Source organism: Capra hircus, chromosome 22, assembly GCF_001704415.2.
Source record: "Capra hircus breed San Clemente chromosome 22, ASM170441v1, whole genome shotgun sequence".
Classification (NCBI taxonomy): domain Eukaryota; kingdom Metazoa; phylum Chordata; class Mammalia; order Artiodactyla; family Bovidae; genus Capra; species Capra hircus.
In genome coordinates, this window is record NC_030829.1 from 42,932,077 (window position 1) to 42,946,180 (window position 14,104).

Below are 14,104 nucleotides of genomic sequence, written 5' to 3' on the forward strand. Positions count from 1 at the left end.
CAGTCCCTCAGTCGTGTCCAACTCCTGGTGACCCCATGGACTGTAGCTGGCCAGGATCCTCTGCCATGGGATTCTCCAGGCAAGAACAAGAACACTGGAATGGGTTGCCATTTCCTACTCCAGGGGATCTTCCTGACCCAGGGATCGAACCTGAGTCTCCTGCTTGGTAGGCAGATTGTTTAGCACTGAGCCACCTGGGAAGCTCCCCAAAATAAATATTAAAAGAAAAAATAGCAAAGCCAAGGTGTTCAAGGGGAAATCTGTCATGCCTTTAACCTGTAAGTACAGGAGTCAGCAGCAGCACCAAGAGCACAGAGGGAAGAAGGAACAGCCATTCCCTAGGAACATGGAAAACAATTTTTATCAGTCTCCGACTGCTAACAAGGAATACCATTCCTCCAGCCTCGTCCCAGCTTCTACACCCAGTTTTAAAGCAGGCTAATTAAAAAGCCTCCTCCCTAAGATAACCTGAAAGTGAAAGTCACTCAGTCCTGTCCGACTCTTTGCAACTTCGTGGACCATACAGTCCATGGAGTTCTCCAGGCCAGAATACTGGAGTGGGGAGCCTTTCCCTTCTCCAGGGGATCTTCCCAACCCAGGGATTGAACCCAGGTCTCCGGCATTGCAGGCGGATTCTTTACCAGCTGAGCCACAAGGGCAGCCCAAGATGACCTGGATATCAGCAATAAGAGGATAGGCAAGTAATTTATGGTTTAAGTACATAGTGGAAGAATATGCAAGCCTTTAAAAGGATGTACTGAAATGATTTTCATTACCTGGGAAAAGGTATGTGCTGTGATGTTAATTATTAAAAAAGGATAAAAAATTCTGGGATGACATAGATCAAAAGAAGGAACTACACCAAATGTTAACATCTGTTGTCTCCAGAGGTGAAATTATCTGTGATTTAAATTCTCATAGCTATTTTCTCTTTCGTATTTTTCACTTTGTCCTCAATGAGCACATATTACATTTCATATCATGAAAAACCATTTTTTTTTTAAGTTCCTTGGTTTGTCATACATATCATTTAAAACATGGTACTTTAAAGAATCTCTAGTAGTAAGATAAGGATCAAAATTATCCAAGCTTGGATAAGAGTATAGTATGTTATCAATGATAAATGCAAACTAGCATCTTTTTTCCTTTGGCAAGGGAACTTTTGGTCAATTTACAAATCATCAGCACTTTTACTATGCTGGGAAGACTGGAAAAACAGAAGATGAAAGTCAAACAAATGAACTCTTCTCCTTGTATCAGGGGCGGTAAAACATTTGGTGGGAGGGAAAAAAAAATAAAGCTTGAAAGTAGAAGTCAAGCTAGGGGAGTCCCTACTGCTTTCAATAATTTATAGTAGAACTGCTCACCATCACTAAGGATGACAGAGAGTTGACTACACAGAAACTCATGCTGCCTGGCCTAAAAATGTCACTGTGTTCTCCTGAGACTACTCCCAATTCATAACCAACCACGTATGTGACTATGCACACCACGCTGCCACTTCTGTCTTCAGAGCTGAAGGTAATAACTGCCGTTTATGGAGCACTTACTCTACGCCTTCTGTGCCTCAGCTTAGTCCATCTCCCAGCAATGCGTGGAGGCAGACGTCACTCTTTTACAACAGTCCCGGGGCTCAAAGAAGGTAGATGCCCTAAACAAGGGCGCTCAGCTAGTAAGTGCTGAGAACGGCCTCTTCCCCAGGCCTGTCTGACCCGTGGGCACAGGAGTTCCCCGGTTCTATGGCCCTGGGCAGAATGCTTTCCTACCATCTTCCCCTCATTCTGAGGTTGGCTGAACGAGCAGAACCAGTCCGTCAAGTTGGGAAGAGGAGAGGCTGGGACAGAGTGAGGGCCAAGAGAGGAGGGTAACTGAGGCCTGGGGGATCTGAGCTCTCACAGCACCCCTAGACGTTAATACCCTGCACTTTGCAACCCACTTCCTGCTACATGTACACAAACTGTTGTCTATGCGCTTCCAGGATGGATGTTATCTGGGCACTGCATAGAAAGTGCATATAAATTAGAAAACGATCTTAAACAAGCCCCACCATGAATACTAGGCATGTTCTGAAGCAGAAAGGAGCATTTTTACATGAACGTGTCTGAAGTGGATGCTTTGAATACTCGGCAATCTGAATGGCAGTTGTACCAAAACAGAACAGGGTCTTTGATTAGACTGCCGTGTCTCCACACGCTGCCCCCATTAAACACTAACAGCGGTTGCAGGATAGGCGAACCTCTTTCTTGTGTTTCACTGTTGAAGCCCGTGGAGGCTCTGGATCTCAAAGGTCACCATGCCCTGCTGGATGCAGGGCTGGCAGATACTACTGTCTCAGTCCTTCTCAGTCGGGTTGGCAGACTGCAGAGAGTAGTGACCCAAGGATGCGAGGTTGCATGTGGCGGCCACGAGGCACAAGTGGCCCGTGTTTGACTTAAGGGCAGAATTTTAACTTTTATTTAACTTTATTAAATTTAAGTAGTCCAGGGCTTCCCTGGTGGCTCAGTGGTAAAGAATCCACCTGCTGATGCAGGAGGCACGTGTTTGAGCCCTGATTCGAGAAGATCCCGCGTGCAACTACGCCCGCGCACCACAACTATTGAGCCTGTGCTCTGGAGCTCGGGGGCCACAGCGACTGCGGCTCCTGCGCCTGGAGCCTGTGCCCCACAGCAAGAGAAGCCACCGCACTGAGAGGCCCGTGCATCGACCTAGAGAGCAGCTTCCGCGCGCCACAGCTAGAGGGAACCCCAAGCAACAATGAAGACGGAGCACAGCCAAATACAAAGAAACATTATCTTTTTAACAATTAAGTAGTCCAGTGGCTACAGTACTGGCCAATATGGTTATAGATGACATATTTGCAGATACAACATGTAATTATAAAAATATAAGCATACCAAACATAGTGTTATGACTTGCTTTTTTTCACTTAATATAACATGAATTTTTTTCCATTTCAGTAACTGTACCTCTGGATATTATTTTTAATACCTATATTTGTGCTGTCCCGTACAGTAGCCACAAAAAATGTGTGGCTGTTGAGCACCTGGAATGAGGCTAGTCCTAACTGAGATACGTTGTAACTGGGAAATACACACCAGATTTCGAAAGTTTCCTATGACAAATGTAAAATACATTGAGAATCTTCACAGTGATTGCATATAACCGATGACAGTATTTCAGAGAGAGTGGGTTAAGCAGAATATGCTATTTAATTTCACCTGTTTCTTTATCCTTCCACTCCTAGCAGCTCGAATAGAGGAACTGAGAAAGTGGTCACTCAAGTTAGTGTCTGGTTCTGTAGATTGCAGAAGGCCCACTGGTTTGTGCTTGGCTAGGCCTACGTGTGGGGGAGCCACCAAACAGGTGTGGCCCTAACAGATCAGGCTGGAAATGGCTCCCAACATCACCCAAAGGCATCAGAAAAACCTTCATTCTGCCGCCCCCCACCCTTATGCCCTGGAGCAAGATACGTACTTTACTTTCCTCCAACTTTCCTGCACTTGACTTTTTTCCAACTGAAAAAATGGTGATGATAACAGACACAATTCAGAGGGGTTATGAAGATCAGATGAGAATCTAGAAAAGTCTGGCAATTTTTTATAAAGTTAAATAATCACTTAGCAGGTGACTAAGCAATTCCATCCGTAGGTACTTACCCAGGAGAAATGAAAACACATCTACACAAAGACTTGTATGTTCATAGCATCTCTATTCATGATTAGCCCCAGCCTGGAAACAACCCAAAAGTCTACTAACTGGTCAACCGCTAACAAGTTGTGGAACCTTCAAACAGTGGAACATTACTCAGTAATAAAAAACACGCAACAACAACAACAAAATACGCAACAGAAGAACCACACTCTATCTGTGGAGTATCTTTCCTAATAAACCTGCTTTCCCTTAAAAACAACGACAAACATCCAACAGTATGGAGGAAGCTCAAAGCTCTAAACTAAGTGAAAGGAGCCAGACACCAATTACATCCTACCAAATTCCATTTATAGACGACATTCCAGAAAAGGTGAAACAACAGTAACGGAAAGCAGATCAGTAGTTGCCAGGTACTGACTGCAAAGAGGACCAAGAAAATATTTCAAGTAATGAAAATGTTACACAGTGGTTACATTTACATGGGTTCAGTTCAGTTCAGTTCAGTTCAGTCGCTCAGTCATGTCTGACTCTTTGCGACCCCATGAATTGCATGGGTTAAAACTTACCAAATCAGCACAGGGCATATAAAGTGCTGTAACAATGCTAACTGTTCTCATGACAAGTATTGCCTAAAACCAGACTCAGATTCACCATCTTTCTGGGGAGACCAGCTACCCACTGCTTACCTCATACTCTTTTTGTAATCATTTCTAGTGTCCCTGTTTCCCTCCTGCCACTGACTTGAGATGCGGCTTTTCTAACTTCACCGCTTCATGATCACTCAGGAACACAGGGGTATACTCAGCAGCATCTGATGAATGAACTAAAGACCTTCTGCATCCTGAAAGTGCATCCTGACCTCAGAGAACATAGCTGCTCATTCTCTCATTCTCTTTTTTTAACTGAGATCCTTTTGGTGGGTTAGTAATAGTTTGGAACAAGATAAACAACTAGGGGTTCTGGAAAGTGTTTCAAAATTTATGTGTTGAAGCTTTTAAGACTTCTATTTCTACTTTTAAAACAAATCTGTCAATAAATATTGAAGTATTTTTTTCCCTTTAACTCAAAACAAAGGGCCTCCAAGTGCTCATAGTTTCAGTTGGTTTAAGATGGTTTTGACCATCATGTAGCTTTTAAAATTATTTTCTTTTTAGTCATATAGGGTTTCATTTACACCCATAATGGACTGTGACTAAAGGCAGATTTAAGGAAAAGCCAATGGCAAAATATGAGTTAGTAAGAAAGACAAGAAATGGGAATCATTGTAAAAATGGTTATTCTGAAAACTGCCTGAAGCAGCAGGTGTATTTACCTTATCACAGTTCTTACGGTAAGATTTCAGAAGCCAGTGTAATTCAGATCCCAAAGATAAAATATTATAATTTTTAAAAACATCCTAATCTGAATAAAAATTTTTTTAATTTAAAAATCACTTCCAGAGGTGGTTTTTACAGTTCAGTATTATTATGAAAAGAATATGCAAGGGGAAAAAAAGACCTGTGGAATGTGGATTTACAACAAGCTCTCTGAAAGCCTTTCCTAGTTCCCCCAGGAGAACTGGGTGCGGCCACACCCACCTGCCCTCTCTGCTCCCAGGTAGACTGGTACTTTCAATACCTACTTCTCCTTTGGTTTATGGGTCTACCACCTCTACCAGGGTTGTAAGCTCGCTATTTCATTCATCTTTTTAGCTGAATACACAACACAGTGATTGGCACATAGGAAACTAAGTGCTTGATAATGTTCGAGGCTTTCTGGCATGGCAGAAACCCTGTGCTTCACAGAGCAGGCTGCGTCCAAGCCTGGGACACAAGCCCACAGCCTGACTGCACCCGTCTTAGGGAAAAGGAAGGCAGTCAGGCCACAGAATATGCGTGCGTTTCTCAGGAGGCAGTGTTCAGAAGATGTCAGCTCCCTGTTCCCCCTCCGCCCCTGCGAATGGCGATGAGCATGGTCACTTGTCAGAGGAAGTGGCAGGGAAAGAACAAAGCAGAGGGCTTTCTACTTTATTTTTTCACCCTGCTACCAGAGGTCAAGTGTGTGTGAACTGATGTTGGGATTCCTTTGATGATGAACAAAAGCTGGGATGTGAGGAGCTGAAGTGGGCATTGGCCAGGGACCTCCTCCCTTCGGGCCTGGCCTCTGGGAACTCCTCTGCTGGTCTGGTGGCTGAGCCCGTGGTCTGCCCACTTACCTCTTCCACCTCCCCTGCCGTCGCTGAACACCAACAGCCAGCTCTGCTGCCAGGCAGGCCTGCTTAAGGAGACCCTGTGCTCTATTCTGTCTCTGAGCCTGGCTGCCAGAGTGTGTCCCTCCAGGGTAAAAGGGAAAAACAAGGAGTCGGGGAAGGGCGTTGGGAGTCTTTGAAATGTCACTGGTCTTTTTTGCTATTTTCTAGCAGTCACAGGTGATAGTGAGACAAACTTTTAAAGAAATAATTTTCCTTTTTCCATTCAGTGCCTAAAAAAGTACAAGTGCTAAAAAGTTACTAGGCGAACCCAGGGATCGAACCCGGTCAGACGCTTTACCGTCTAAGCCACTAGAGAAGCCCAACAAATACAGAGGGTAAACTACAACCAAAACAGTGACATCCACGTGCTGAGTTCTGTTTAGAATGACCCATGTGTCTGAGTTCAGTTACTCGTCAGAGCCCGAGCATCTTCGTACTAACCCCACTTTACAGATGAAGAAACTGGAGCTGGGACTTTCCTGGTGATCCAGTGGTTAAGAATCCACCCTGTGTGCTGGGGACATGGATTCAATCCCTGGCTGGGGAACTAAGATCCCACATGCCAAAGGGTAACTAAGCCCTTGCGGCCCTACTACTGAGCCCACAAGCACGACTACAGAATCCCTGTACCATGCTGCAACTAAGACCCAGTGCAGCCAAATAAATTTAAAAGAAGACACTGAGGCTGGAGAGATTAAGCAAGTTCACTAAGGCACTGCCCCACTCCTCCAGCTATTTATAGTTTCACCTGTGTTGGAGAGAGAGGCCATAAACAGAGAACAGGGAATAAGAAATAATCTGTGTGTAAAATGCTTGAGACTTTCGCACAAATAAAACTGAGGAGGAATGACAGAGGAAGGAAATCACATGTAGCTTGGTAGGTAAGACAGTAGGTAGCAGTCTACAGGCAGGGCTTCCTGAGCTGCGCCCTGAATAAATGCATTCATTCAACAAACTCACGGGTTCAGCAATACTTAACTGAATGCTTCCTGTCTGTGGAAGAGACTGTGCTAGCTTGAATCAAAACAGCAATACACAGACAGACATGAAAGGCTGAATTTCAAGTTAAAAAAAAAAAGAAAGAAAAGCACCCACAGTGGCTGAACAGTGGCCCATGTGGCCCTCTCCATTTAGGGAGTGGGAAGGGGAAGAGGTGAGCTGTCTAAGCACAGCCCCACTTCTCCCCGCCCCCCTGAAAAAGCCTCAGCTGAAAAATGAGGAGAAATGGCCTGTTTCTGATAAGCCATGTCAAAGAAATGTGGGCAGCCTTGTTTGAATATCATAAACAGAGGTGCTGTGGTAAGAGGAAGGTCTGAGGCCAGGGCTTTTTGGCCCAGAGCCCTTTGCCCTTCCCCTGTGCACTCTGATCACTAAGTCACCTGGCACTCACACCTACATGCACCAGGCAGGCTTCGACCCAGAGCAATTCTTCACATTCACAGGACATAATTCATCTACTGTTTTCAACACAGTCGTCTCTTGAACAGCATGGGTTTGAACTGTGTGGGTCCACTTACACGAGGATTTTTTTTTTTCCCCAATAAATATGTACTGCGGTACTACACCACGTGTGATTGGTTGAGTCCACCAGTACAAAGGGCAGGTTATAAGGTCATATGCAGATTTCCCAGTGTAAGGAGGGCCAGTGCCCAAACCCCTGTGTTATTCAAAAGTCATTTTTAGAGGATTTTCTTTAAGTGGTAATATATGTGACAGTGCAGCGCATTTTTTAAAATGCATATCCCTCACCAATTTAAATAAGTAGCTCTTCAAGTTTACAGTTTTCAAAATTCTTCCAGTGATTCCAGCCTGAAGATCCAGAGCCCATGAGCAGGTTTCAGGTCAGTGAGGTTCTGCGAGGTCACAGAAACACATTTACACATTTACACATGGTTACAGAGAATCTGTCCCTTTGATGAATCAGATACCTGGAAGGAGCTGGACCCAAAGAGATAAAAGACTCAGAATATACCCTGGGGTTAGCATCCGGCAATGTCACAAAACTTTCCGAGGTGAGGGCTAAGGGGTCAGGGGCTTATTTTCAAGATAATAAAAAGTGTTCTAAAATTAAGTATGGCAACAGACATATGATTCTGTGAATATACCCAAAAGCCGCCGAGCTATATACCATAAACGGGTAAATTGTACGGTATGTGAATTACATAAAGCTGTGACACAAGCAAACAGCTTCCAGGGAAGACTCCTGTTACTCGGCACTGAGTTTCCCAAGCTAACATTATGTTAATGAATACCCTGTCAGCCACTAAAAAATAACTACTGGATTATTTGAAGACAATAATGACAATGGAATTCCTTTTTGCTTTCAACTGTCCTCTTTTGGGGGAAATGCATGATGTTGTGATCCTGAGCTAGAAATGGCCAGATTTACCTCAAATTTGGTGGTCAGAAAGTCAGCCGGAGATTAAGTGGCCAACCTGCAGGGATTCTTCCCTCCGCTGAGGTCCAAGTACTTATTCAAGGTCAAGTAACTATTTCTTAGCCCTTCGTCAAAATTTCAAGCTGAAAACACAGGGCCCCCCTCATGACCTCTGAAAAGGAGCTATGTCTTAATTTCCCCAAACCATGGGCACGTTATCCATGAAAGAAGTCACTGACAAGGACAAATGCCAGTTTAGGGGAAAAACAATAGGAAAAGCCTACTGCTCTCCCTGCCACAACATCCCCCCTACACTTAATCACTTACGAGTTCTGAAACAATGCCTGTGTCTAGCTTGCCCATTTTCAGGATGGAACACAAAGGAGCTTCATTTCATATGAAGCTGCCTGGAAACCCCTCACACCACCTGCTTGCCATGGAAAACAGAGGGTTTGTTTTACTTGCCTCAGATGCACCCACTGAGGCGCTCAATCAACAACCTGTATTTTGAACAATCTCAAGATCACAATACACATGGAAGCTATGTACACATACGTGGGTGGCTGTTTTCATTATTCCCCCAGGGGAGAAAATAAGTAAGTATCTTTTCACTTAAAATAAACCTTAACCCCAGAATCCTTATTTCCTCCCAGCACCTCCAGCCAGGTTATTATCTGTATTCCTACAACAAGTAGCTTTCTAGTGGGATAATCCTCAAAAGAGGTGATGTATGAGAATTATGAGTCCTCAGCCTCTACATCAAGGTACAAAACAATTGATTCTTTAGTAGAAAGAGACTGAATCTATAAATTAACTAATTACAAGTCTCTAAGCATCCAGCTCAGTTTTTTGACTGCATCCATCAGGGGTTTCAAGGACAAGCACAGAAAAATATATAACCAAGTAGAAGATGAGTGATTAAGTTCCTGGAAAATCACTATTATTATCTTATTATAATGTGTGCAAGTGCTGCAAGGCAACAATCATTCTGCTTCCACTTGTCTACGCAAACACCCTAAAAAAAATTTTTTTTTAATATTCAATATAACTTGGTAATCAAAATAAGTTTCCAAATAACATCTCCAAAGGAAGCCCAGATGGATTCTGATATTGAGCACTGGACTATTTAAACTGCCAGGGCCTTCAAGCAACCACATCTCCTGTTTTGGCATCACATTTGAACAGGTATTCTGGTGATACGGGAATAGAGTTTAAAAGACTATTTAAAAAACAAAAGGTGAGAAGAGGTTGAAGCTCAATAAACCAAGCCACAAAAGCAACTTCAAAACTCTTTGTTATGACAGTAAAGATTCAGGTCGATTTGCATACACCCTGGAAAACAGAAGACCTCAGAATCTGACAGAACAAAGTTCCATGTGAGCAGGAGCTGTGAAGTTCACCTCCAGCAGGTGTCTGGCACATGCTAGGCGCTCAGCACATCTCTGTTAAGGGAACGTGTATTGTTGAATAAACAAGCTGTGCAGGAATGCACTTTCCAAAATCAGAGTTCAAGGTAAGATCCATTTTCAGTAAAGATTTTAACATGAAATATTATCTTTTCCACCAACTTGTAAAATACTCTGTTATGCCTCAAATACCACTAAATTGTCTGTTGTTTCTCAAGAACAAAATGCACCAAATGCAGAGTCAATGGACCCTAAATCTGATGAACCTCAAGGAAAAACAGTTAAAAAGGGAGGAAATGGAGATTAAGACCTATCAAACTACAGCATGCTACTAAGTCACTTCAGTCGTGTCTGACTCTGTGGGACCCCATAGATGGCAGCCCACCAGGCTCCCCCGTCCCTGGGATTCTCCAGGCAAGAACACTGGAGTGGGTTGCTATTTCCTTCTCCAGTGCATGAAAGTGAAAAGTCAAAGTGAAGTCGCTCAGTCGTGTCTGACCCTCAGTGACCCCATGGACTGCAGCCCACCAGGCTCTTCCGTCCATGGGATTTTCCAAGCAAGAGCACTGGAGTGGGGTGCCATTGCCTTCTCCAAACTGCAGCATAGTGACCAGCAAAAATTGGATACAGACATTTGAAAACAACCTTCTCCAAAAATGGAGGTTCTCTGGTTTCTACTTCAGCTAGGTACGCATTTTTCTTCAGTCTATTGACTTCCAAAGCTTTCCCTTTCATGTAGTCAAGAACTTACATACTCATTCATAATGCTCCCAAAGTTTCCCACAGTTTACTTGGGGGGCTTCTTTTACCAGAATCTCTTTTGTCTGGAAAATTCTTCTCTTTCCACTCCCCTACTCCTCTTGCTGAAAGCATCTCTAAATACTGTCCTTTCTGATTTTATGGAAGTTTCATTTCCTTGCAGCAGAAGCCTGCTCTATTTCCTGAAGCTAAATTCATCATGCTCCATAAATGTGAAAATAAAATCATTCAAACCACATTCAGGCACAGAACCACCTACCAACCTGCACCTTCTGTGGGTTTTTCATCCCAACACGCCTTTCTGGTGGTGACCTTGTGTTCCCTTCATCATTCTGGCATCTCTATTTTCCAATCCACACAATTTCCCCCTCCCAAGTCCATAAATTCTAAATCATATGGAACAAAACATTTTCTGCTATAAATCCTGTTTCCCAAGGCTCAACAACCTTGATTTAAAAAAAGCAACCATGGACAGAAATTAGCTTACTTGCAATCAAAACATGTTAATGTATTTAACCCTTTGCATATACGTGGCCATACAATGAATAGATGGAAGGAGGAAGGAATGTACTTTACAAATACTTCGTAAAGACTTTTTCATCTGATTTTCTTAACAACCTTGGGAAGCAGGCAGGGCAGGTATTTTATTACCCCATTTACAGGTGACAAAACTAAACATCAAAAAACTTAGGTGGAAAAAAAAAAAAGCTTAAGTGACTTGCCCAACCAATGTCGTCACATGACATGTCACCCCAAACCCACATTAGGGCCCTGCCTCGTCCAACCCAAAGGATGTCTACCATGCACCCTCTCCAGAGCTTTCTGTCCTATATACAGTCAAGGAGCAACTTCACGGAGATTTGGCATTTGAAAGGGAGGATGATCCTCTGACTTTGTGGATACCATCTCCCTTCAGCTAACAAGCCAGAAAACCATCTTCCAACTTCCCAACAGAAAACAATGTCTTTTTCTTCTGTATACCACTTTTAACAACTACTGCTTTTCAAAACAATTTCCAACAGTTCCTGTTTTAAAGGGACTTACCCTTAAGAGTCTACTAGTCCCAAAAGTTTGCATCGGCATAGGAGTTTCTCAGTAAAGTTCAGGGCTGATGCAATATTTTTCAGTCTCATATTTTATAGCTAAAATGACAAGAACACTGAACAGTCAAAAATTACGCAAGACAATGCTGCATTTTTTTTTTTTTACTCTGCCACATCTGCCTCTATGTGTCTCCTGTGAGTCACTGTCTTTGGTGTTCAGTCATCATCATAGGAACTCCCGTTCTCTACCCTAAATTATTTTATTTCTTAAAGAAAACCTCTGCAATAAAAACAGAATCCTACGACATCTTTCACCACTTTGCTGAAGCACTGACCCCTTAATGTAGAGCCTCAGATGTCATGCTGTTCCAATGTTTTATCACTACTGTTTAACACGAACAGAAAAGAAGACGAAGGACTGTTAAAATTCATTCATTTATTCATTCAACAGACACATGAGATCCTATCCGATGCCTGGAACTGGGGGCCCAAAAATGAACAATAATCGTCCCTCCTCTCACAGCCTGGTAGAGTGGAAAACTAAAGGAGTAAATACAGAATAAACGGATCAAGGTTAAGGTGGAGGTGAACACAGGGCGTGGGGCAGTGGCCATCCATCACGAAATGCTTTCTGGAAGAAGTAGTCTGTGAGCTTTATAATCAACTCTCTCTGGACTCTCAGTACAAAATAAGCCTAAGACCCAACCCCACTCCCTGAAAGGTTATAAGATGTACTGGTCAACAGTTAAGTTAAAATAATAATCTAATTAAAATAGCAGAATTTATTCTTGATACCCAGCCCTAAATTTCAACTCCTAACCCCTATTCCCTTAGCACAAATTACAGAGGAGTTAACAAATTCTGTCCCATACAGTGCCTTCTCACAAGTCTGTAGAACAGAATTAAAGACATGCACAGTGATATAAAATGCACTTTAAAAAAATACATGATCATTTTCCTAAACTGGAAGTGAACACTTTGAACGATCCAAGCCCTACAAAGCATGACTGTCGGAAGAGGAAACTGAGGTTCAAAAAAAGTCCCACTTTAATACAACAGAATAAAAGATGTCTTTGATGTCGCCAGAACAGCTTGAGCAAGAAGAGAAACAGAAGGCTATTGTGGGGCTTTAGGCTCCAGATGATGAACCCCAAACACCCTGCAATGGTAAACAAACAAGCCTCTGAGCCGGAATCTGATTTGGTGACCCAACAAAACATTACAATCTAAGGAATCTCTCTCTCCCCATTCATTATTTCCCAAACAAAGTCCCACTGGCTAGCAGCTCCTGTTTTTTTTTTTTTTTTTACTAGTTTATTGCTGGTAAATTATGATGCACAGTATGCTTTTCAAGAAAAAAAAAAAGGTACAGGCACATGAAAACCACCACGGTTTTAAAGACCCATAAAAGACACTATGTAACAGAAATGAACTCTGTCTGTGTTTACTATGAGGACCTATTACTCCTTTATGCTACTCCAGTGGGTTTTAAACTCAATTGAATGCTACCACTGCCTGCTAAAGAGCAAGTTAGAGGAGGGAAGGAGCAATTTCAAACACCTGCCTCGGCAGGAACCCAAACTGCCTCCCTCACCATCTCCCCGTGCCCCAGGCAAGCAGCTGACCTGGAAAGGGGGCTTCAGACACCGGCCACTCTGCCATCCCAACAAGTAGGCTCCATGAAGTCATCCTTCCATTTGGCCCGGCACACCCTCATCCCCACCACTCGGATGCCCAGCTGAAAGGAGGGAAACTCAGCCGCCCCAAAGAGGAGAAATGGAGAGGGTCCTGAGTGGTCCCTTTCCTCAGCCGGCCCGGGGGTCCCTCACCTCCCCCGACTCGGAGTCCCATCCCAGGGCACCGCCGAGCCCCTCCCACTCCCTTGGCCCAAGGGGCTGCGGTTACCACCCTCGTCCCCTGAGGACTTCGGCTGCCGCCTGGGCCCCGGGGACCCTGGCCCAGAAGCGACGCCACGCCCGAGCCCTCTCGGCCCGGACCGCCGGCCCCTGCCCCGGGCCCCTCCCGGGCGACCCTGCCCGGCCGCCCGCAGCCCTCTCCAGGCCCGGGGCCGCCCCGCGCCGCCCGCCCCGACCGGCGGGCCGCGCACCGTGTGAGACTGCAGGCTCTGGCTCGCCTCGATGGCCGCTGTCAGCGGCACCGTGTCGTCCAGCAGCACCTTGCCGGCCGGCGGCTTCTCCATGAAGGCCATCCCGGGACGCCGGTCCGCCACCGCCTCCGGACCAGGGGCAGGAACCCGGGGCGCCGACTCCTGCCGCCCGCCGGGCTCTGCCGCCGCCGCCGCTGTCAACACGCGCCGCCCCACGCGCCGCCGCCGCCGCCCGCCGAGCCCGCGGGGTCCTAGCGCCGACCTGCCCCCGCCGCCTTGGCTGTCGGCACAGGCAACCCTTTCGCGCTGCCACCTCCCGCGGGGTCCTAGGGCCAAACCTTCGCAGTCACAGCTGTCCTGGATCTGCGCCTCCAAGCTCCACGTAGCCGCACGGCGAGCTCGGTACTCTCAGCACTCGCCTGAGACCTCAGGACGTTCACCCTAAGCAATCACCCCCAGAGGTCCTCAGAGCCGAAGACAGGGCGTCTTGGGCTCTAGGCTCCCGGAACGCTCAGGCCCAAACATTTCCTT

At 45.1% G+C, this 14,104-nt stretch overlaps 1 protein-coding gene across 7 annotated transcripts in view; it reads right to left on the reverse strand.

Moving 5' to 3' along the window:
- The window catches only part of PXK (PX domain containing serine/threonine kinase like), an 82,233-nt gene extending 68,452 nt beyond the window's left edge, over positions 1–13,781 (reverse strand). For all 7 annotated transcript variants that reach the window (XM_018066767.1, XM_018066766.1, XM_018066768.1 and 4 more), the window contains exon 1: positions 13,574–13,781. In XM_018066767.1, coding sequence (XP_017922256.1) covers positions 13,574–13,675 — 102 coding nt within the window. In that variant the 5' untranslated portion in view covers positions 13,676–13,781. The remainder of the gene's footprint in view (positions 1–13,573) is intronic.